Source organism: Lissotriton vulgaris, chromosome 12 (genome assembly GCF_964263255.1).
Source record: "Lissotriton vulgaris chromosome 12, aLisVul1.2, whole genome shotgun sequence".
NCBI classification, from domain to species: Eukaryota; Metazoa; Chordata; class Amphibia; order Caudata; family Salamandridae; genus Lissotriton; species Lissotriton vulgaris.
In genome coordinates, this window is record NC_141700.1 from 71,637,933 (window position 1) to 71,664,105 (window position 26,173).

General features: G+C 43.0%; 1 protein-coding gene across 1 annotated transcript in view; it reads left to right on the forward strand.

Moving 5' to 3' along the window:
* The window catches only part of SCAMP4 (secretory carrier membrane protein 4), a 94,229-nt gene that overhangs the window by 30,996 nt on the left and 37,060 nt on the right, over window positions 1-26,173 (forward strand). Inside the window, exons 2-3 of the mRNA XM_086947171.1 lie at window positions 9,892-10,053; window positions 11,208-11,336. Coding sequence (XP_086803297.1) covers window positions 10,047-10,053; window positions 11,208-11,336 — 136 coding nt within the window. The 5' untranslated portion in view covers window positions 9,892-10,046. The remainder of the gene's footprint in view (window positions 1-9,891; window positions 10,054-11,207; window positions 11,337-26,173) is intronic.

The window sequence follows — 26,173 nt, forward strand, 5'->3', positions numbered from 1 at the left end:
ACTGTGTAATGGATATGTGTAATGTAAAGCGCTCGGATGCCCTGCATTGGAATGAATAGTGCTATAAAAGAAATAAAACAAAATATTGGTATTTAAATAATTATTTGTGTAAATTCTAGGACAGACCAACTCATCTGATATTTTTACAGTGCATGCATATGTCTTGTATACAGGGACTGAACAAAGTCAAAAGCATTTCTCTCAAGTGCCTGTGAAGTGAGAACTGTCAGCCTTTGCTTCCCCTCCATTGCATTTGCATCTGGGTGTGAGGCTCCACATAGCTTCCACCCTGGAAATGTCAACAAAAGGAGGCCTGATGGCCCCTTAAAATGGGCTTTGGCCCAGCTGGAATTTAAAATACCAGAGCCCCCTCCCTGCCTGCAGGGTACTGCTCGGAAGGAAAGCAAGCAATGTGCAGGCGCTGCTGAAAGTGTCCCGGTGTCTGAAACCTACACTGGGACGAGTTCAGCATATTTCTGTGGGTGCCAACTTCTTGGCAGGGTGGACGTTATCCACCATGCAAAATTAGTGGGTGGACACCGTGTACCCCTGACTTGAAGCCTGCCTCAAATGCTTCCACACCACGTTGCGTCAGTAATTAAAGTTCATTGTTTTAATTCACAGATCTGTCAAAGTATACAACCTTAGCCCCACTTAATTAATAAAATTACCTGAGTGCACATGTATAAGACCGGAAGATACAAAGGGGAGTACAAGAGAATAGAACAACAAGCATTGGAAATGCAATAGGTCTCGCATTAGGAAAGTTTGAGCAATTGGTATTGTAAATGACACTTTTTTTATTTATGTGTTGGTTTTGAAAATAGCAAAAGTAATAGCTTTGTCAGTTACAATGTCAATAGTTTTAACTTTCGCAAATGTGACACCTATAGCATTTGTAATGCAATGTGTGTTGTATTTACGTGACTTAGATGTATTGATATTGCAAATAACAATGGCTTTTAATTTTGTAAATAATTAATACTTAAATAAAATGTATTGTAATTTATAATGGAAATAGCTTAAACGTTTGTAAATAACTTTTGTGAAGATTATGTTCAGTGTATTTTATTGTGACGAAAATCCAAGAACATTGCATTTGCACCTACACACAGCCACACACACACACACACACACACACACACACACACACACATAGATGTGGTGGTGGTGGATCTGGGGGATATGGTGGTGGTGGATGTGGGGGTGGATGTGGTAGTGGAGGTGGTGGTGGTGGTGGAGGTGGTGGTGGATGTGGTGGGTGTGGTGGATGTGGCGGTGGATGCGGCGGTGGATGTGGCGGTGGATGTCATGGTGGATGTGGAGGTGATGGTGGATGTGGTGGTGATGGTGGATGTGGTGGTGGATGCGGTGGTGGATGCGGTGGATGTGGTTGTGGTGGTGGATGCGGTGGTGGATGCGGTGGATGTGGTTGTGGTGGATGCGGTGGATGTGGTGGTGGTGGATGTGGTGGTGGATGTGGTGGTGATGGTGGATGTGGTGGTGGATGTGGCATGACATTCTTATTATATACAGAGGGGTACTTATTTTGTACCAATCACTGACCGATGTTAATGTAAGGGTTGTAGATGGTGGGTTGCGCATGCGTTGTTTTCATTTCCATTATAATGACAATAATCCTTTCTTTGACCCTGTGCTCAATCAACGTGGACTGTATTATAGTGAATACGAGGGGCTTAGATAAAGAAATAGGAGAGGCGAGGAGGAAGGGAAACTGGGGTAAGAAACAAGCGACAGAGGAGAACAAGACGGAGGGCATTGCTGGGGGGAGGAGAAATGCGACAGGGCGGGCAGGGGAGGGGGCGGAGCGGGAAGAGCGGCGATGAGGGTGGGAAGGTCTCACATGAGGGGGCGTGGTATCTTAAGTCGTTTTGCTTTGGGAGGCAAGATTAAAAATGTGTAAGCACATCTCTTTCGTAGGGAGTTAAACAAAGTTAAAACAACTGGCTCCAAAGGTTTTGCTTAAGTATGTGTGAAGTAATTAGCTGTCTGCCTCTGCTTTCTTCCATTGCACTGGCATCTAGGTGTTAGGCTCAGATGGCTTGAACAAAAGACGGGCTGGTGGTCTTTTAAATCAGGCCTTTGTTTCTGCCCAGCTGGATGTTAAAATAAAGCCCGCTCCCTTCCACGCAGGTTAATACAGACAAATGCCGGCACTGCTGAATGATGTCCCAGCGTCCGAAAACGACACCAGAAGAAATTCAGCATGTTTTACTGAGCCAGAAATATCCGCCACATAACCCTTCTCTCCAACACTGTTTGGAATCGATCAGCTGATTTTTAAAATTACAAGTGGTCAGAGGGATAAATCTGACAGCAAAGAAGAAAAGGAACGCGAGGCTTAAGGAGATTAATGTAGGGATGGATTTGACAGAGAAAAACAGATATTTGAGATTATAACATTTCAAAGCAATGTGTCACCCGGAGATGGGGACATTAGATCCACAGAGTAGGAGAGAAAAGAAATGGTTTACTTTGGGTTATTTTACATTTGGGAATTTCGAGCATCATTTGCTTAATGTAAAATCGATTTTTAAAGTGGGGTCCGCAGCACCTACTCATGGGGTCCTTGAAAATTAAACAATATAAACTTGCTGATAAAATAAAAATGCACATAAATAGCCACATTGAAGAAAAAAAAAGCTCTATAAATGAAAATAAATGTGAAATTGCAGACAAAGAAATGAAGCTTGTAACTTGGCATGCTTGAGACGCGGCTGTGAAACTGAAAGTACGGCCGACCGGCCGTGAATAATTAGGGGGTGAGAAATGCACTGGGAGGGCTGCCTTTGATGTGGTAATGCGAGGCAGGCAGGCAGGCGGCTGGTGGCATTGTGCACGAGCTTTTTAGGGCTTGCGCAATGACCTAAAAAGCACATGCACTGCATCGGATCGCCTGTGGAATCGCCAGTTAGGTAAACTCTCGATTAGCCTCTATATATCTTCGCTCCCGCTCAATGCGCATGCGCATTGAGATAGGTCGCTCGACCTAAAAACACACCTCTCTATTAATTTTCAAATAATTCATTGAACGTGGACCACGTCTACATTTTTCCCTTGGCTTTTCCTTCTATGACCTTGTAGTTCCTGAAATTTGGGCTCTAGCACCACATCTGCCAAGCACTGACCTTTCCAATAGCTTATTTTAGCTTTATCTCTGTGTGTTATGTATCCATATACGTTTGCTGGAGAGTTTGGGAAATCTTGAACGCTGTTAAATTGTGCACTTAGGTGCAGGTTATTTGCATACAGTAAGCAAACCGCAGAATCGACTAGGTGCTCTGCCTGCACTGATAGCCTGGCAGACACACTCGACGGGTGAAACGCCCTTTACTGCGCGGCAATACAAACCATGCCTTTACCATGCATGGCTTTCACCACACCGTCAATACACATTGCTTTTACCACGCATATTCCTTTACCAAGCATATGCCTTTAACATGCATGCCTTTACAACGGCATCATAAGTTTATATAAGGTAGGTGTACACACACACACCTAATTATATATATCTGCTTCCAGCACGGTCCCAGGCGAGGCGCCCAGTGTAAGCAGTTCAAAAGAACTCTGTCAAAGACGAGTCGCGCACACTCAGGATGGATGAATAAAGGATTTATTCAAGGTGTGTTAGCCCCTGCAAAATGTTTCAGCCAATGGCCTTGATCACGGTGCGTGATCAAGGCCTTTGGCTGTAATGCACTGCTGCGGCGGGAGCCCCTTATTGTGGTACACTTTTAGAGAGAGACTGCTGGTACTGGGAACCTGGGCAGCAGGGACCCATTACTCCACAGTGTGTGTGTGTATATGTTTATATATGTATGTATATATATATATATTTTTTTTGATTATTAGAATAATAGGGCGGTGAGGGTGTTTTGGGGTTTTAGGCATGGGTAAGAGAATTTGGTGGTAATGGTGATTTTAGGGGTTAATAAGGGAATAGGGTGGTACTGGTGCTTTAAGGGTTTCGGTTTGGATAAAGGAATTGGATGGTAAGGTTACAAAAAATGGGGGTTTGAGGGGCCCCCCCTTCGAAATAAATCATGTATGTATATAATTTGCACACAAAAAAGCGAGGACACTAATATATATATATATATATATATATATAATTACCGTTATAGTTAGGATTGGCTACCATAGGAAATTCCGAACATTCTATTGGGAATAACTTTGGTGCCGATTGAGGGATCTGCCTGTAATTTTCCTTAAAATGGTCTCGCTCCGCTCCTTCCCTGAAAGTTTCAGGGGGATTCGTGAAGAGGGGGCTGAGAAAAAGGGGGGTCCCAAAACGTGTTTTCTGCATGTTAATTTCCATAGGACGGTCTAACAAGTCTACAGCCCGAACCTCTGAACGGAATTACGCCAAACTTGGCAAAATTGTAGGGACTGGTACTTAGATGTGCCTTTGCTATGTTTGGTGAAAATTGCTCCAGTGGTTTTAATGAAAATGTATTTCAAAAACACATATATATCAATAGGCGCTCTCCGAGCATTCACAGGTGCGCGTACCGGGGAGCGCACCCGGCGCGCTACGGGAGTGCGCGAGCGGAAAGCTGATTGGCTGTCGGGTGTCTGTCAACTTTCTAAACAGTCCGGAGAGTCCGCCATCTTGTGCCTCGGTAGAATTGAGACACAAGAGGTGAAAAAAGAAAGGGGGATATAATTAAAAGGGAGCAGAGTAGACACCCCCTGACCCCCTAGGTTTTCTGAGGGGGGCCTAGAAGGACCTTGAAGGGCTAAAAAACGTTTTTTTTTTTTTAAAATATTTGCGTGGTAAGCGCTGGCGGCGCTCCCCGGTACGCTCTCCGGTACGCGCACCCTGAGTGCACCACGGGGAAAAACAGTGTAAAAAAATAGAGTAAAAAAAATAATGTTGAGTGTTTAGAGGAAAGTGATGCATTGCTGGAGTGTGTCACAAAAGTGACACAACTCCAGCAATACATCATTTCACATGGGGCCAGTCCCATGTGAAAGGGCCTGCGTCAGTCTTACAGCTGCTGTTAAGCAAGCGCAAGATTTGGACGCAACAGGGTCATAAAAGTGACGCAGTGAAATCTCATAGATTTCACTGCGTCACCTCTACAACCCTTTCTTGCGTCAATACACCCCTTTTGTACACATTACAGCTGACGTAGGTATAATGTGGTGCAGGGGTTTACAAAGTGACGCATCTACCTAGATGCGTCACTTTGTAAATATGACTCAATAAGGTGCATTTTTTACAGCACTGGTGCGTCACAAAAAGTGACGCACCAGTGGCGTAAAAGTGACGCATGGCCTCATAAATGAGGCCTTCAGTCTACTACTCATGTGTTATATTTAATATATGACGCCTTATGTCGCAAGTACTTACAGATACGTCAGTATTTCTGACGTATCTGTAAGCGCAAAAGTGATGCTTTGCTGGAGTGTGTCACAAAAGTGACACAACTCCAGCAATGCATCCTTTCACATGGGGCAAGTCCCATGTGAAAGGGCCTGCATTAGTCTTACGCCTGCTGTGAGACAGGCGCAAGATTTTGACACAACGGCGTCCTAAAAGTGGCGCAGTGAAATCTCATAGATTTCACTGCGTCACCTCTACGACCCTTTCTTGCGTCAATACGCCCCTTTTGCATACATTACACCTGACGTAGGTATAATGTGGTGCCGGGGTTTACTAAGTGACGCATCTACCTAGATGCGTTACTTTGTAAATATGATTCAACAAGGTGCATTTTTTTACAGCACTGGTGCGTCACAAAAAGTGACGCACCGGTGGCGTAAAAGTGACGCATGGCCTCATAAATGAGGCCTACAGTCTTCTACTCATGCATCATATTTAATTTATGGCGCATTATCTCGCAAGTACTTACAGATACGTCAGTATTTCGGACGTATCTGGAAGCGCAAAAGTGATGCATTGCTGGAGTGTGTCACACTCTTTCCAAAACATCACTGCTCTTTTCTTACCCTTCCACACCCCCGTTCCTTTACTACATTTTCTTCGCATAGCCACATTCCCCATGTTCACTCTCCTTCTCCTCACTCTCCTTCCCCACACTCACCTTCTTTCAGTCCCCCTACTTCACTTCTTTTCTCCTCTCGTCCCTTTCTGTGCTTTCTTACTCATTTTCCTCTCCTTTATCAATGCACTCCACTTCACTTACTCTTTTTCATTTTTTCAAGAACACAGCTCTTTGATGAGAATTGGAGTTAGTTCTGAAAATATTTTTTTTTCTTTTTTCCTTTTTTAGAACAGAAACAAAAACAGGGAATGGGAATCTGCTCAACAGGAGCAAAAACAAAAAAAAACAAATTTAGGGCTGGGAACGGCAGCGATGGTTCTCCAATGCTCGAACCATAAGGAGAACACTTTGATCCCCATAGCAAAGTAGCTGATCATAAAATGTTCTTTCACCTTCGGCTGAGGAGGCTCTTCATTGATGAATTCATTTAACTCCTCACTGCTGCTGAATGGTCTGGCAGCCATTCTCTCCACAAATTCTTAGCACAGAGAAAAAGAGGTCTTGCTCTCACCAAAGTGAAAGAAGTAGTGAAGGAAAAGGGTGGGGTTTTCATTAGTTGTAAAAAAAACTGTTAGCAACCAATAAAAAGAGATATTTTAAGGTCACATGACTTGACGCTCTTACGCTGCGCGCACCGAAGCGGTTCCGGGGGCGCTTACGCGGCGCAAACGTAGGCGCTTCCGGGGACGCTTACGCGGAGCGAACGTAGGCGCTTCAGGGGCGCTTACGCGGCGCGCAAGAGTGACGTTTTGATAGCTTTACGGAAATGTAAATTCATTTTCATTTCGTAAATTATGTATATTGCTTTCATAAGTATGGTACTAAATATCTTGCGTTATTTACTTTTCATGCATATTTTTTTAAACGAATGCAGAAATAGCGCTCTCGTGCGCTCTCCGGAGAGTTTACCGGTGCGCGCACCCTGAGCGCCCCAGGAAAAAATGATAAAAAAAAAAAAACATTGGAAAAATGTTAATATAAAAAATTATTAATAATTAATACTTACACAAAACAGCACATAAAAAATTGTAGGTTACAAACTCGATATAGAAAGGAATTAGCTTTTAAAAAACCTTTGAAATTCAGTGAAAAAACCATAGGTTTCACAAACGTTATAGTTGGGAATTAGCTTTTCAAAAAACCTTTGAAAATCACAAAAAAACCATAGGTTTCACAATCGTTCTAGTTAGGAATTAGCTTTTAAAAAACCTTTTGAAATTCACTAAAAAAAACATTGGTTTCACAATCGTTATAGTTAGGAATCAGCATTCAAAAAACCTTTGTAATTCGCTGAAAAAACCATAGGTTTCACACCAGTTATAGTTAGCTGAACATTTTACTCACACAAAACCATTGAAATTCCCACGTTATAGTTAGTTGGACTCACTATAACTTGCGCACCCGCAATCCACTGCTGATGATATCACATATTAAATCATTCATGACGTGGTCAGTGACATCACTGATGACATCTCAAATGACATCACTGAAGACATCATTCATGTGATAATACGATGCATCTCCTCACACTCTAATCTAACCTTTGATACACCCAGTGTTAAATACAAACTACTATTCCTGAAATTAATGACACACCAATAGCAGTAACTACATACGCACTCACTGATTCCTAGGTCTACACACACATCCACTCATTCACCCATACAATCACTCGTACATACAGACACTCATCAATACAACACTATCATATCCACTCATACACCTATACAGACACTTACATGCTGACACTCATCCACAAAGTTACTCAAACACCTAGTCAGTTATGCAAAGAATCAATCACACTCCCATTTCATCAACTACAAACTTATACACACTAAACCTTACTTATTCAAACATATACTATCACATACTTACTCTCTTTTACAATCAATAATACAAGTACACATTGATTCATACAGCCACTTACGCAATCACAGGCTCTGATGTTTAGTCATTTATAAAGGCCAACTCTCACATGCACTTTGTTTAATATATGTACTTACATGGACATGTAGCACTGATATATCCATTCACTCAGCAACACACCTATGCACACAGTCAACCGCCCATACAGCTGTTTCTACATTCACTCTTGAACCCATATACCTAGTGAATGAACTGGTCACACATCTATGCACAGAGTCACACACCTCATAGCCACCCACACACATACTCACCCTCACATTCAAATACTTAGACAACCAATCAATAACCCATATAGCCACTCATATAGCTACTGATCAACACATGCAGCAGCTTACACAACAACAGACATACTGATGCACACATTCAGGCAGTTTAGTCACTAACCAATGCATTCAGTAAGACACATTTTATCACTCACTCATACAGAGTCACGCACCTACTAAATCCATCATCCAGACACTCCTACATACAGAACAGATCAGAGAGGGGGGGGGGGGGAGGAATAACTGTCCATCCAGTTCCCCGGTGCAAGGTACTAAAAAAATCAATAGAGTGGGATGGACACTGGTAACCACATTACCTTGGTTTATTACTTAAAAAACCCTCCTAAACACAGTGAATTCGATCTTAAGAGCGGTATATATTTTTCTCCGCCCTACACTCATGTTCTGGCATAGTCATAGGGTTTAGTAAGGTTGTGTATGCCCACCTCAAACCTGAGGTAACCTCTGGTCCAGTGTGGTAGTGTCCAGAGATAGATTCAGTGCCCACAAAAATCAAAACGTTATAAAAAAATAAGCAGTGTCCATCCCACTCTATTGATTTTTTTAGTACTCATACATACACTCATTCTTCAATATGTTACACATTTTAACTTTACAGGAACACACATTCACTGGATGATGTCATCAGTGATGTCATCACTGATGTCACTGACCATGTCATGAATGATGTAATATGTGACATCATCAGCAGTGGATTGCGGGTGCGCAAGTTATAGTGAGTCCAACTAACTATAACGTGGGAATTTCAATGGTTTTGTGTGAGTAAAATGTTCAGCTAACTATAACTGGTGTGAAACCTATGTTTTTTTTCAGTGAATTACAAAGGTTTTTTAAATGCTGATTCCTAACTATAACGATTGTGAAACCAATATATATTTCCATTTAACTTATTTATACTTACCTTGTGTTGTCAAGTTATATGTATGATAAAGGTTTGTGTGGTAAAGGCATTGTGTTGTAATGGATATGTGGTAAAGGCATGGGTGCTAATGTCATGCATCCGTTTGATGGTAGTCTTTTGGATGCCACCTAGGAGACCCACTTAGAGGTCCCATGGCAGACCTGGCATATGTCAGAGATGGTATTTTGAGCGTCCTTGGGTGGTATATTGACATGTGTCTCAGTTATGCTCCCCAGAATGATGGTGTTGAGTGCAAGGTTCTCACACATGGTGTTCAGATGCTGTCCCATAGATAAACAAGCAGAGAATGGGTTGACATTAAGTTTAAAAATCTTGTTTTCTATGAGTCTCATCCCTGGCCTCTGTTGGTACTAGCAGCCTAGTGGTGGGTGAGTTTCCTTTTTTCAAAGCCAGCAGTAGTTCTTTCATCCTTGCTGCCTTAGAAAGTTCCGTCTCACAAGTTCAATTTATTGAACTTCTGCACTATACAGAAGGGGTCCATGATTACTTAATTGCGAGCACGTCTATTTTGATCACACTGGTATTTCGCGTTTTGTTTTGCCTCACTACTGGTGTGGCCACAGATAATGCTTGTTCTCCAGTATCTGGTGTTAATCAAATTCTTCGATTCTTAATGACTCTGCCCAAATTAGCACAGTCGGCGACTAGGGTTTAACCACTTACACTGTACTTGTATCGAGATGTACATGTTATTAATTTAGCACTAATAAGGTATTTTTCTGTACAGTATCCCAACCCAGTCTTGAACTGCAGCTGCAGAAGAACAAAATGAATGTGTGAAATCCAGGCCTTCCCGGCCTCCGCTTCGACTTCCGTGTTTTATTCTCATCTCAAGCCGGAGTGCTGCTTTTAATCTAAATTCAAGCTTACTGTCTGGCTGGCATGGCAGGTAAGAAAGCCCAAGTATTACAGACTGATTACGTTGATAGTAGTCTTGAAATGTCTTTATTGTATGTTCACATCTTGTATTTTTGATTTTTTGTTGGTGTTGAGTTTGGTTCCTTCAGGGCTCGAGGAAGACACAGCAAAAGCGTGACCCTGGCAACTACTGACTGAGTAGCCACAAATGTACTTCCTTTCTATACTGTAGATTGTTGTCAAACCTATGGAAACCAAAGGAGAGCGAACGGTGAGGGAGTTCCAAATTGTAGTTTTCAATACTGAAAACACCTTGCCTTCTAAATAAAATCAGATAAAACAAGTGCTTATGAAAAAGGCCTGTTGTGTGGCCAGTGTGTGACCACAATTTCTTATTGAAAGTAAACCTTTCTAGTCACATGTGAAGGTATACATCTATCAGATGTCCTGGGTTCCCGAACAGTAGTTAAGAGCAAATACGTTAAGCATGCATTCATTCATATCTCTGATTTAGATGTAAGACCGCTTGCAGGAGGATTTCTCTGGCACGGAATGCATGCATGTTGCGGCTATCCAGACACCCTGAATTAGGGCATTGAAGTGTTCTGCCTAAGTATATACTTTAAGTGCTGAGAGTTCCTTTCTTCAGAAAAAAAAATGCTCCCAGCTTCCAAAGGCCATGGTTCACTGGTTAGAGGAGGCAGACCTGGAAGCAGAGGTCAGCCCGGGACCAGGGTTCAATTCCCGGCTCGGCGGGGTCTTGAGTCCTAAAATGTCCATGGACTCGACAATTCTCGCTCCGGTGCCTACTCGATTCACGGGTTCACACTCTGCGACTCTGGGCAATAGCTTACTTAATCTCCACAACGGCCCCTCGCGGAGGGATGCCTGGCTTTCACCTTGCGGATACCCTGCTGGGGTTATCTCACAGGGGATTACCAGGACGGGTTCCCTAAGCAAGCGCTTAGAAACCGCTTGGTGATTTGCGCTATATAAATTCCTGTACATTTACATTTACATTCAGCACAGTCCTTTCTTTCAAAAGAGCTCTCCTGCAGAGAAGGCATAGTCTGACCAGAACGCTGGAGAATCACGAGAGAGTCCAGTCAGAGTTCTACCATCTGGACGGCAGACTTATTTTTTACGCTTCATACATTGTAACTCTATTTTCTGTTGTTGTTGCAGAGCCGGTCAATAATTTCCCTCCGCTGCCAAAGTTCGTTCGCCTGAAACCGTGCTTCTACCAGAACTTTGAAGATGAAATCCCCATTGACCACCGGGGGCTGGTCATAAAGATTTACCGCGTATGGATGTGTGAGTATCATGCACAATATTGTTACCAGAAGTAAGTACTCCTGTAGATTTTTAACAGGCCTGGTACTGGTGTACCAGGAACTGTAGTTCAGTGGATTAATACTTATTCTGTTCAGAGCTATGTGATGAGTGTCTGCTTTCTGTACTTCATTTTGCATATCATAATGCATAGATAATGGTAACAGCTTTTTAAATAATCTAAAAGTTGTTAGTTTGTAGCGTACTATGTAAATATGAGTTTAATAATGCGGCAAAGCAAAAATTCTAAGTGGTAAACTCCAACAAATACACCTGCCACGGCTTGTGTAAGAAACTCGTTGAACAAACAGGGTGCAGCTTGGCAGAAATATTATACGGCCAAAGCTGATACGACAAGCTAACTCCGATGGCTACCCGATTACCACATTTCTAGTACCGCGCCCTCCACCTCTGTGCTCACTTCCTGTGCTTCCCAGTAGCTAAAGTTGGTGCTAGAGAGACGGTGGCTAGGGATGCCACTCCTGATATCTGTTCCACGTTGCAGTGTGCGGGATGCCTCTTTTCCTCTGCTCGCGTCTGTTACTCTCTGCATGCTTGCCTGAAAAATTTGCTGACATTGCCACAAAGTTGCATTGTGCTGGTGATCTTTGGGTTTTTCTTTAGTGACCTTGCTTTTTACCTCCCTTAATTTGTCCCACTGGCCAGCGTTCCTCTACGTTTGCTCTTCCTGTACAACACTGTTGCCATGTGCTCAACAGTCTCACAGGTTATGTCTGGCGTCACCGTGCAGTTGTCTGCAACATCTTTTGTTACCAATTCTTAAAACTAATCTTGGAGTTGGCCTCTGCTTTCCCACAGTCGTGTTAATTACTCCCCACCTCATAATATTCCCTGGTTGGTGTGTAGTTTTGCCTCCTATAAAGTGCTTGCACTTTGGTGCATGAGGGACTATTTTACATCTACAACATACCCTGAATCGTCACACAGTTAATTTTTTATCACCTACATAACCTGAATGCAGAACCCAATCCTTTGTTTTCTTTTTAAACTTCAGCATGCTTTTTTAATGTTTGTGTTAAGTCAGCACATGTTTTTCCTGTTTGCCTTACTCTTTGTGTTTTTACACTTGAGTGTCTTTCCTATTGACATTTAATTCTAGGCCTTATTCTGGTTGTCTTTTACTTGTTTGAGTTTTATAATTGTTTGTCTCCCTCTCGCTCTTATCTATTATTCTACTTTGTTTCTTTTACCACCAAAACAACTGCTGCAAAAGCCAATAGTCTTTGCTTTAGCAAGCTAGCAAACTTAAATAGACATGCTCAAATGATGGTTCCAAGCATTAGCAAATTAAAGCCATGCCCATTGACTTTCCCAGTGCTTGTTCTTTTCCCTTGCAACCTTCTTCGACACACAATCCTGCTCCCTGTTTCTAGGGTGACTTTTCTATTCCATTACCTCAAAGCCAACACATTGTTACTCCAGAACTAGACCAGAAGATTTTTTTCTGTGCCCCCCATAACCCACTATTTCCTGCCCTTCTCATCTGCCGTGGCATAGGTTGTTACCACCTCTTCCTTCATATCACAGTGCCCTGTCCCCCATTGCTCACTATATTCCTCAATGAAGCCTCTTTAGCTCACCACTTTCTGTCTCTCTGCAATCAGGAGTTCTTACCCCAGAAGCAGAGAACCAATAGAAGGCATGGTACCCCATCCAAGCAGAAATGACTTTGCAACGCTTCCCTTGGTCTTTCGGCAGATATCCTCATTCCACTGGTCAACCAGACTGGTAGGAAGGCCTTAGAAGAGGTCTCAAGGTCAAGAGTTCACAGGAGTCCGAATAGAAGGGGTCTCTCGAAACTTTTGATACAAGACACTGTTAAAGCTTGTGGTAATGATGCTGAGTAGTAGGTCTGTGTACCAAGAGGTGATGCTCGCACCCAGTGAATGAGACTGCTATGAGGGGAATAAGTCGCACTGAGTGGGTTACATTGTACTCCTGATAAGTGAAACTTTCATCCAAAGAGTGAATCTACTCAAAGGCATGGGAATTCCAACCCAATGGGGAATTCTTTCTTCCTCGAATTTGTACCACTGATTAAAACTGACCACCAAGGTACTGTGAGCCTCTAATCCAATGACCGAACTTGCATCTAAGCCATGGGACAATCGCCTAATGAAGTAAGACAGACTACCAGTGCTTAATTTGAGCCTGTGGTTTCCAGTGCTCAGCACCGGCACTTAATTGTCAACACCTGTGCTTGTGACAGTCTGCCACAAGGTGGCGTTGTCTGGCTAATTTATAAATTACCACAAGAGCAGTCAAGTATTAATTCAATATACATTAAAATGACTTTTATCTGCCACCCAGGTTATTCTTATAGCTTTGGGGGCCTGAAATAGTCAGAATTGTCAAATTTGTAGGAGTTTGATGGTTAGTAGTTGTGTTGTTACGATCATTGGCAGCATAGCCGGGGCAGTGTGTGGTGCAATCTAGAGCGGCCTCCTGACGAGAGCCCTGGCACTTATTCTTTTTTTAACAAATCAAGCACTGGAGACGACTACACATGTAAATGTGAGACTCTCGGCTAATTCATTAATAAATAAAACATGCCATGAGAGTTTCATGGTGTGTTAGACTCGCCACCAAGGTGTGTAAATGTCAACAGATGAGTCCATGCTGCAACAAGTGAGGCTTGCTGCATACTCTGTGTATGAGACTGTGCACCAGGAAGCTAGACTCTCACCCAGCGAGGCTGTTTGTGCATGTTCCCATCTACAGACTTTTTCCAATGGTGCCCTTCTTTGCCCTGAGGCACTTCCTCTGGTGTGTGTTTTTTTTTTTCTCTGATCCTCATCATCTGTTTCTGTTCCTATTGTCCCCATACTGCATGTTTGCCTCTGGTACATGCTGTTGGTTTTTCTGTACTCACTTGCCGACCGGCTTTGCTCGCCAGCTCCTGTTCGACTAATGAAGCTTGTGCCCCCGGCTGACTTCTGGATTCCTGTGTATGAGGTTTGTTTCTAAAAATGAGCCCATATGAAGGGAAATGTTAAATCCCTAAAACGAACAAGTGAGCACATCCAGCCTTTCTCTTGTTTGTCCTGTCTTTTCAGTTTTATGTGTTTTTTTTTTATTGGTTGCATGAAATAGGATAACAGTTCAGATTAATGTCCCACAAGTGGTGTCTTTTACCAAAGCTTCCTGTGTGTCATTTCCTGTAACCCAGTTTCCTTTTACTTTTCCTTTGGTGACTCAATTTATCTCTTTGTATCACTGTTCCCTGGAATCTGCTGAGTCAACATGCAACATGTTATACAAGACTACATCTTTCAATTTTTCCTTTCATTGTCTTCGGCCCGGGGTCAGGAAACGAGGGCGATGTCAGGTGCCCGCGTAGCCAGAAAGGCCGTCTGCTGCAGATCCTGATATAACATCTGCCTGGCCTGCTGATTCAACCAGGCCATCCAGTATTTCACAAATTCTGAGTAAATCATCTACATTTTTCACAATATTATCATGAATAAATACCCGCCTAGGTTCACTAATGTAAATTCATTAGGATCACTGTAGCTGGAGCGTATTTTTTTGTTTTGAAAAGAGTCAACATACAGGCTCACAGCCTTCTCGCTACACTCTGTGTACCTAGTTTGTATTACAGTGGTCAGTTATACATTTTTTTGGCAAAAGTGCGATTAGCGAGACGGGTGTTTTTTCCATAGTCTAACCACTCTGTAGCTGTGGGATGGCATTGGCCTTTCAGATACCGTGTCCAATCCATTCATATTCTATGTTTAATTAAGAGTATAGGAGTAAATTCCGCATTCAAGAAGGACATGTTCACTTTTTCTTTTAGGCAGGAACACTCTGAAGGTCGCTGACCGTGCTCTAAAAAGATCTGATGTTTGAAACATGCCAGCTTTGCCTCCTAAGTTTATCTCCTCTGTATTTGACTCCGGGGTAGGTCTATTGTGGCTGTTGCCTTGGATGTGTCGGAGTGGCTGCTTTAAAAAAGTTTCTTCATTGGAACAGGACATCATCCGGTACACAAACCATTACTTTTATTTCAGTGGTTCTGGCTGTAAGCTGCTTGTAAAGCATGCCCAACCAAGAACTGGACGACCTCTGTACAGACCCAGAGTCTCGGATTTCCATACCATTAAACGATGGATGCAGGCAGGGGCAGTTCCTCCGCTAAGGAGGAGGAGTGTCGCCTCACTGCTCCCAGAGCAGTGAAAAAAGGAAAAAATAAAATGGTATTAACTTTGTTATTATCATTTTATTTTTTGTAGCTGCGGGGCTGGGTTTGGGTGGGGCGAGGCTGGGGTCACAGGAAGAGGAGTGGTGGGCACAAAGTGCACATGACTGTTTGGCCAGCCAAACTGTCGTGTGCACTTTGCATGTGCCCCCCCCACCTGCCCCCAGGTTGTAATGCACAGCCTGGTGAGAAACATGTACAGGCCCATAGTCCCTGTGTGAGCGTCAATCCACTGCACGCAGACCAATCACAATGCTGCCTTGTGTGCCTGTGTACTTCTTCCTTCCGGGACCGGGAAGAGGAACTTCGACGGAGGAGAGGCAGAGGCTGTCAAAAGGTAAGTGTTTTTATTTTATATTAGTTTGGTTTGACCCACCCCTCCCCCCCTCAATATTGCCCCCACGCACCCAATTCCTGCCAGCCACCACTGGATGCAGGACTTTGTTCCAAACTCACCAGTTTGCACTAACCCCATGGACACAGTATAGGATATAAAACCTTTGGATGGGTGTAGGTAGGAAACAGTCATTTTCTTTTGTGGGTATTTTTTTCTTTTTTTGCAGTTCTATTTAGTTCAGTCTTGGCCTAAGGGCATTACAGCTCTTTTCACGAGTATCAGTTTACATTACAGGTCAGATTTTTGTACTCTGGCCCTTTGTCTTCCTAGGATTTGCATATACTGGGCAAATTTCTAAATTTGTTTCCTGAATTTAATAATAACCACTGAATTTCCTTCCCAGCTGAGGTGACAGGATCCACTTTACTTGGATTTAACCAAAATTAAGCAGCCTTGTAACCTGCAAGCATTGTTTTATGGTGGGAGTAATAATGCTGTTGAGCAAACGGAATGTGTATAAGTAATGTATTAATCTATGGTTCAATGAAACTTTAAAATACGATTTCATGTAATGTTCAATGGAAAAACGACAACCTGAAGTTGTCAAATGGTATAGATTATACTGCACACCACCATTCTTAGTATATCACAGTTCTGTAGCAACCTGCCCTCAGCACGGAAACAATTCAGTTATATTCGTGAAATTGCTACTCGAATGCAGCAGAGAGAATTAGGTCGAACACATAACAAGGGATTCTTTTCTTGACCTATTTGGTTGAACCGTTATCTAAATGCTTATATAGCCGCACTGATCTTTTTGTAATATGATAGCCTCCTCCAGAAAAACCTGAAATCATCCATTTGCTTTGGGCTAATAAAGAATATTACATCTCAGCATTAAGGTGCCCCCTGACTCTAACATTCTTAGAAACATGGCGGCAGACGCTTTGCCTTTCTTCTTTTGAACTCTTTGAGATGCTTAGGTCACTGGATGGCCATTTTAACGCCTTTGGTACGCCTCCTCCTGTCGCATGGATTTCTCTTTTAGATGTATGTAAATGGCACGCATGTTCTGGTCAGGGTTGCTAGGGTTGTGTGTGTGCTTGGATGAAGGTAGGATTATTGCAGTAACACCTTTGGTCCTGGTTGCACCGCTGCAGCACACTTCATCTTGTTGGCAAGCCGCTGCTTTCACCGCTTCGCATAGCACCGAGCCCCGCTGTCTCCTGATGGGAGCCGGCGGTTTGGTCATGCTTCACTATTTCTTCTGACACTGCATTGGCTTCTGGTCGGCCACAGACTTCGCTTCAAAGTACAATGTGTTACATTGCAGAATATTTATAGGGAGGCTGAAGGCCTCCTCTCCAGTCTAATTTGTATCCCTTGGTTCTGATGGTAGTATTGCATAGGGTGTTTCTTTTATGTCCTGGCTGTGAACTTGTGAATCTGGCTCCCATACGATTTGAACCTGTCATTAAGGTACCTACAATTCAAAAAGAATCTGAAAACATGGCTCTTTACTCTTGTTGTGTGTGTTTCTGGTCTTGTACTCCTCTATGGGTTTAGTAAAGTCTGGAAGCCAAGAATGTTGTGCAAACACTCTACAAGAGTAACTACTACTCTTAAAACTTTTTCTTCATACTACAACTGAACTAACCCTTGGCGCGGTGGTAATTGAACTGAACTAGCCTCTTTCTCTTAGCATCTTTGTTATAGAATATAATTTATCCCTCTCTTTATGTTGTTTATTGCTAAACATGAATTACACCCTGGCCTCAGGTATCGTAGATGAGAACTGAATTTTTCTTCTGGTCATAGGAACTTTATGACAGCGCCAAACTATTTCCCTGACGCTAGACAGCTCTATTAGCCTTAAAATTGTGCATGATGTCCATAGGCATCACCCTTAGCATGTCCATAATTCAGTTGTTCCATCTCCTGCATGCGCAGTCTTTGAAATAGAACTCAATACAATTACTGAACCTGGTTGAGCAGAGGCAGATGGACACCGACATTTCAGCAGTTTGGAATATAGCAAAACAATTCTTTCTCGCAAAGGTGGTTTTTAGAACTTGGGCCAAGGAGGTAGTTTCTGCCCTGTAGGGGCTGGTAATGACAGTCATAGCTCTGCCAATCCATCAGACTGGCCCATGAATGGCGAGCGCTTAAACTTGTGGCGCTCCGCCATTATATTTGAAGTTTGGAAGCTATCCACAGATTTTCATTCGTAAATAAACAAATTAAAAAATAAGTGCAGATGTCCAAAGATTTCTTTGAAGCCCATGGCGGTTGTTAGCTACCCTGGTTCCCTATTCTTGAATCCACCTCCTGCCTCTTTTCTCCACCGTCCTTCACTTTGTCTCTTTATCTGCCTCTTGCAGTTTCTTTATAATACCTACTTTCTCCCTTTGACACATTCAAACAATCTAAATGTATTTGAGAAGTGCATGGAGGCTTCAACCGAAGCGTCTCAGCGCTCAAAGTGAAGATGGCTATCACACAGTCGTCAGGGAATGAATCTGCGTCAAACAGCCAAGTTTTTAACCCTCTTTAAAAGATGGCAACTGGCTGAGCCCTGCGAACGTTAAGCGGCAAGGCATTCCAAAGCTTGGCGGTTGGTACCGTATAGGAGCTGCCTCCAGGTCGGGCCTTAAAGAAACACCGTTTTCCTAGTCTCTTCCTCTTTGTTTCACTCTTTTCTACCTCTGTTTTCCTCTGGGTCAAAGTCTGGTGATGGAAGATGCATCCTGTTCATACGGATGTGTTCCGATGCCTGCCACCCAGAGCCACCTACAGAAATTAAGCATTGACAACCCCCACAGAACTCCTGTATGCCATGACCACAACACTTTTGATGCACCTATGGCATTTGAAATAGACCCAAATTATTCCCAGTGCCTTGGTGAGTTTTAAATTTAAGCAAACTCCAGCATGTCATGTTTTCTTGAGATGTACCCTCCCCCAGCTACTAAAAAGCATTTCCTCTTTGGCAGGAAAGAAATCTCTCTTATCATGTTTCAGTTTCCGTGGTTAGAAATAAGTAGCGAGTTCCTTCTCTGTATAATTAACTGTCTGTAGGATCAAGGTTCAGTTAGGAGAACAGGAGGGTTGGATCTGTTTATTTTGGCACCCGTTGTTATAGTGTTTCTCTGTTGATATTCTCACATACACCGGACCAATGGTGTTTTTGTTGGGACAGACGGCAACGCAGGTTAGATCACATAGGAATTGCAACATCTCCTCCTGAGTAGCTCAGACAGAGGTTTATCTGAAAATCAACTGTTGTAAATGCTCATAGTTCTGAAGAAACGCCAAACAATTCACATATTTATATTTGCAAACATACAAGGGAAATTTAGGTAGCCCTTAAATATATTCTTGCACTTGGTACTCCAGAATTTCACACAAACTCTAAACCAAACTCTGGAGATTGTCCATTTCTCAAGCCTTACAACGGATGGCACACTCGCATAACAGTGCAGTATTTCAGCAATAAAAAAACCTCCTGCCTGTTCGACTTAAGTCACTGCAGAAAGATTACTTTCTGTATCTGCCTACGAAAGGTTTGTACATAACATATAAGCAGAGTTGGCCAACTCCTGCATTTTCCTTTTCAAATTGTACTTTAGTATTTAAAAAGCTCCTCTTGCCCTCTATGTTGCGCTCGTAAGACCATACATAAAGATTGCATTCTACGTCGACACCTATTGCGGGGAACCTTTTAAGTTGGTCATAGTGGAATTGTCAGGAGCATTTTTTGAAAACTCCCTTTCTGCTCTGCAGGTTTCTGTGGATTTTAAGTAAAAATCCTACTGGCCCAAGGTTCTAAACCAGTACATTTTTGGGTGAGGCGTGTTCTTTGCGCCTCTACACCAAGGTAGTCCGCACCAGAGTTTCATGGGTTGATGTCTTCGTCCGCACCAGCGTAACTCCTCCAGATGCCTACAATGGTTTAAAACCAGATTAATTATTGATTCTATCCTTCAGGCTGATTCCATCATTGACGGCTCTTTTATGCCTATTCGAATAGGCTATTAATATCAATCCACATTTGTAAAGCACACAATCACCCGTAAGGGTCTCTAGGCGCTGGGGGCCGTTGGGAAGATTAAGCAAGCTATTGCCCAGAGTCACATGGTGCTGGGCTAATCTGCCTCCGGCCACGGGGATCGAACCGTAATCCCCAGATTCCGGAGTCAGTCGCCCTAGCCGCAGCCATCAAATATTCACTCCCGAGCACTCTTTATTTATTTATTTTTAGAGTTTTATATATAGCAAACTAGACCCAACATATCGGGTATCAGAGTGCTTTACATGAGCACCAGTGTTGTTAAAAAAAAAAATTAATGTGTCAAAACACATTCATTTTTGTTAGGCACGGGGAGATTAAGTGATTTGCCCAGAATCACAGGATGTTGAGAGTCCTTGCCGAGACTTGAACCCGATTCCCGAGGTCGACCATTCTAGCCGTAAGGCTACATCCTCTCCCCTCTTATGCCTTCTTATTTGGGAATCTCACACTAGCTCTACAGCTGACATCAATGTGGTTCTTTTGGGACCCGAGTATCTTTGAACTTCTGGCCATAAATCTTCCTATGAAAAAAAGTAACTACCCTTTTTTTTGTTCAAGGCCCTGAAGACCCCATCCAGGAGGGTTAGAACTAAGGCTTCGGGGATGAGCACAAATTTATCTTCGAGATTGGAGCCGAAAGAATTATTCTATACAGTCTGAAATTGAACCTTGAATAGTCCCAAACACCGCCCTCTGTGTGCCAAAACTGTCAGAGATTTTGGATGCTGCTTGATGAAGCATTGTGATTTTTTCCTCTACACACATTTGTGTAAAATAAAAGGCTACAACATCCACGTGTGCATGGAAAAAGAGGGAAGGGCTTTTAGCTATTAATTATTCTAATGCACCAACTATCCTTACAAAAAGTTATTTCCAGCCTAGAGAATTTAAACATTTTAAAACAGGCCTGTTTTTTTCAGCAAATTAACAACTGCCTCGGATTAGCATGCTCATTCAATTACCCCTTAGGGGCAATCTGTTACCTATGAGGGGGAATCCTTGCCCCTCACTTGTGGCACTTAGCTTTAACTTTAAAGCGCCACAATGCTATCAGCTTCATAGTCTTTCAGAAGAGCATGTTGCTACTCTACAGCCAAAATACCGCATACCAGGGAGCAATCTCTAAGCAGAGTTTAAATTCTGTAATTGGTATGTGGAGACCAAGATAACAAGCATTGGCATAGCCAATAGGTCTCGCCTTTGGGACCTTATAAGGGTTTAGTTTACAGCACAATATCCTTGGTGCCAAAACATCAACTGTTGCATGGCTAAACACTTATAAGGTCCCAAAGGCAAGACCTATGCAATGCTTGTTTTCTCCTCCTTGTCAAAAAGACATAGTGAATTAAGGCTGCCATAGTTATTGTAAGGCTTAAATACAATCTTTGTTCTTTTAGTACATCCCCTTGGCATGAACAAATGTTGGGTGGGTGGAGGAGCTAAAATTAAGTTGAATTAAAGGAAATTTAAAGAACTAAAGCTGACACACAAAGGTTTAGAAAATGTGGAACTTGCAGAAAAAGCAGGCTAATTCATTTCTTCAAGAAACGCATCTTCTGGGGATGGAAAGAAGTCCTAAGTGGTGCCTTACAGCTCAGTCCCGCCACTTACCCCCTCTCTCAACAAATGTTAAGTTGGCTCCATGGATAGTGAGTACCACAGTGTTAAATCACTGGTATCATGGAAGGCTAATACTGAAGCAACGTCCGGGTTAGACGGTGGGGAAAAGGAGAAGCAGAGGGCAAAAATTCCAAACATCAGACAATATCAAACCTGTGGCAGGCCATATGCACTGATGAAAACAAAAATTACATTTGTTAGTTCCTCAGCCATATTTGCAGAAGCCCAACATATATAAGCATTCGGCAGGGCCACCGCTGGCAAAGCTGTTTGTACATACTAAACTTGTTTCAGGAAACAGGACAAGCGCTTCTAATTGTTGCAGTATCTTTAACTCTCGCTAGGGGGCAGCACCAGCCTGTTACTTGCTTCTTGTCTGTACGGTCCCTTAAGATGCTCTTGAGAGGTTGCGTGAGCTCAAGTTACCAGTGGTTGAAAGAATACGCTCCCACCTAAGATGTAATTTACTAAACCACAGTGGCGGAAAAAAAGTATGACGGCCGTCACAGCTTATAAATTTGTCCGCCGACTATAACCTTTTCACTGCTCGTTCAAACAAGCAAGCATTGGCCGCGCGGCCGTGAAAGTGACGCGGCCGCGAACGTGATCTCATGCATGCTTAATGAGGAACAGAGGGGGGGGCGGGTTGTGTGTGTGGATGACGAGAGAGTTAATGAGCCATGACACACTTGTAACCACAAGCGCTAGGCCAGCAAAAGCTGTGGTAGCACTTTTAAAAACCCACTTCTAAATGTCTTGCAGGGCAGCCCATGCGCGGGCTCAGGCGAGACCTAAAAAGCATAAGTGACATTGAGGTGTTTTTAAAGAATGTTGCTATTAATGTGGATTTGAAAAACCGAGGGCTGAGTTTGTGGAGCCTCCTGTCTTTGTTCTACCCCTGACCAAAATGACTTTCCTACTGGCGATGGCATCAGCGAGCTACAGGCTGGTGATGTCTTTTCAGGAGAATTAAAAAGTTCTTTGTTTCTACTAAAGGCATGATTTTCATGTATTTTTAACATTCCAACTTACTTTGTTAACAAGTTCTCAGAAGGTAAGATCATCCTCCATAATCAGGACTCTCGATTTCCAAATAGAAAAAAATAAATCTCTTGTTTGGAAAGTTACATCACCTATGCTGCCCTTCGCTAGCTTGATTAACATGCATTCAGCTAACTATGTGATTGTTGCCTTTTTCTGGCATGCCCGTGATACAAGGCATTTTTATGTAGCGTTTGTGGCAGACGTCCTTTGACCATTCTCTCAATTGGAAATAAATCCATACGTAGAACTGAGCTATAATCAGGAGTAAGTACACCACCATTTCTACTGTAAGTTTCATCTTTCAGTCATGTCTCATTCTGCATTTTTTTTTTACATGGTTTTCTACACCACCAATCCTGCCTCTTTGCATTGAGATAGTGTACAGAATGTTGCTATTAAAATTGTCTGGGTTACAGAGAGAGCGAGAGAGGACATTGTTCCACCATAGTATGTAAATTGAGTTTGTCAGTCAGTGTGCAGTACAAACATTTGCTCTCGGATGTACCGCACCCTCAGGAAAACTGCATTCTATAAAAATGCATGAGACTGTAGAAGCTTTTAAGCATAAGGGATGCAGCAGCATCAGTGACTGCAAAAGAGTACACCGAGAGGCCGTCACGCGCACAGAGATACCAAGACGTCATGTGGAGGTTGGGAGGCATGGCATCAACGCAGCAGTAAGGATAACACACTTGGGCAGGAAGGATTGCCTATTTTGTTATAAACTCTCTTAGGAGGTTCCAAGTTCATTTCTGATGCTGCGTCCTTACCTAACCATTAGAATCAATGGGGTAACCCAGACAAAAGCTCCAAGGACCTGGGTGTCAATATGATACAAAAACAATGGTCCTAGACCAATCTCTCAAAAATTTATGATAGTAATTATTTTCCTAGTCGCTAAACATTTGAAGCATACAGAAAATTAGCTTGCGGTTACAAGAAACCGTTTTCATTTGACAATATAAGATTTGCAACAACCAATTATTTCAAAATGACAATATGTGTTTATTTCGTTATACAAAACTCAATTTTGAAACCAGATAGATTCAGAAAAGGGGTTGCTCCCTAAGGGAAACGTGCAGGAAAGGGTGCTCAAGAGTGTAAAGAGTTGAAAGGAAATTCATAAACGAGGAAAGAATTCCTAAGAAGGTTCGAGGGGCATATATTTACAAACATTTTCGTAGTACTGATAACAGATAAAGTCTTCATTACATGGCCAAACATAAAATATGTACACTTGATTCATATAGTTCTCAGAAACGGTGAAGGGACATATCTCCTGTGATTAGAAATGAGGCAATAGGGGGATTAATGGTCCAGGTTGAAAGGGAGATAGCGTCAACGTTTGAATCCGACTTGACGACAAAGAGAGGGAATTTTCAACCTCAGCCATGCGGATCTCCTCGGGACGGGGAACTGGGTGGGGGCAACCCTCAGCAATTGGCTGGTATCATTCAAGCCCGGTCTGGCCACCTGCCTTGATGTTGCGGTGTGGCGCCCGGGGGTTCCTTAAAGACATATGGCGTGTAATCCCTATTCTTAAAGTAATCAGATGCAATAATCAATAATGCAAGTTAATGGGGGCCGAAGAATCAGTACAAGCCACGGCGAAAATTAATTAGCTCGGAGCGCAGCGTTGGCTCCCTCTCTTCCTCGCGGTAGAAGCCACACTAAACCTGGCTGGAGTCAAGCTATCCCCTTGATACTTCAAAGTAGTTTTTCACTCACTTTATTACAGAGTTCTCAAATTAAAGCCAGTAGCCAGTAACGCCTCGGCACGACTGATCCTCGACGTCCCCCGACGCAGCCACATCACACCCCACCTGAGAGGCCTGCATTGGCTCACCGTCAACAACAGGATCACTTTCAAACTCCTCATCCACGCACACAAAGCCCTACACAACGCCGGACCATCATACCTCAACAACCGACTCCGCTTCCACACCCCCACCCGCAGTATCCGCTCTGCCAACCTCGCCTTCGCCACAGTTCCACGCGTCTGGAAAACCACTGCCGGCGGCAGATCCTTCTCCTACCTCGCCGCAAAGACCTGGAACACTCTCCCTACCGACCTACGTCAGAATGACAATGATTGATTGATAGTTTACAGAGAAAACAATGTTCTTTTTATTCATTTTTTTGTAATATGAGCTTTTTAAAATTATTTTGTCTGGACATTTGAGTGTGCCATTACCATCACCACCTCTTTTACCTCAACCCCTACTACCACCATCATTGAACCACACCACCACTACTCTTACCACCACCATACCAGCATCTTTGTAGGTTCTACTACATAACAGCCCAACAGCGTTGTCAATGCTTCTTTAAGGAGAAACCTCAAATACCCGATTCTTTTGACACCAGTAATTATACCCTGTTGAAGGGGACATTAACAATATTCACAGGCCTCATTGACCCTTGGGGTAGTCATTTTTGCTAAAGAAGCCAGAACTGGGTCATCTATGTGGGTGTTTGATTGGTTTAAATGTTGACAACTTGGCGTTTCAATCCGTTTGTCTTCACTCAGCGTCCTTTTAACTTGTTTCAATGCAGTATTTTGGATGATTTGCAAGCTCTTTTCGATAAAGAGTTCAGACGCTAATCAAAGCTATGGGGTTGACAGACAGCCAGGCTGTTTCTTGTTTTCCTTTTTGTTTGCACTTTAAAGATCTATTTTTAGTTTGTGTTTGCGTGGTTAATTTAGGTTCTGAAAAAACCAGGTGTTGTCTTGAAGATGTCTTTATACAGCTCCTTCCCAGCCCAAGAAGGCAGAGAGTGCATGAGAAGGGGGTGGGGGGTAGTGGGGGGGTTCTGACGTTTCCTTTCTAATAGTAGAGTTTCCTTCTTGTGGGTGTTTTTCGGTAGTGTTCCGCCGTGCAGAGCTGAGAATTTTGGAGCTCATCTTTTCTTTTTGAGGGTGGCCTGCGAGTGTGGACTGGGTCGCCACCTCGTTATAATGAGGGACTAAGACCAATGCCTCATCAGTCAAGCTCTGCGGAACTGATAGCTGCGTCTAGTTTCTCTTGGTCAGGTTGCTAAAGATCTCTAGTCCATATTATATTTTTTTTTAGGTCTCGTATTAGCCAAGACCTTTTGATTTCACTAAAATTATACATTTACTATACTGACGTGTATGAGTTTTGCAGCGTGAATCTTTGCGGAATATGCACAGCATAGTGAATCCAGAATCTGGTGGTTGGGTCCGGAATCGTAGTCTTTTTTTTTTTCTTTTTTTGTAGCCCAGGTGGGCGTCGACGTCCCACCATTTGGTGTACGTTGGTGACGTCGGCATGCTTCCGGCGGAAGCTACCACCCTTGGGCGCCATCTTCAGATTCTTTGTTTCCGCCGTTGGGTCTGGGTCGTCGCAGGAAGCTCCAGAAGTTTTGGAGGAAAAAAGGAGGAAATACAACTACTATTCGACGGTAAAGACCGGAAAAGTTGAGGAGAAGACCATCAGAGCGGAGACGATGAAGAAAGAGAAGTACTTCGAGATCTTCGACGTCCTTGGAGGAATGCGCATACA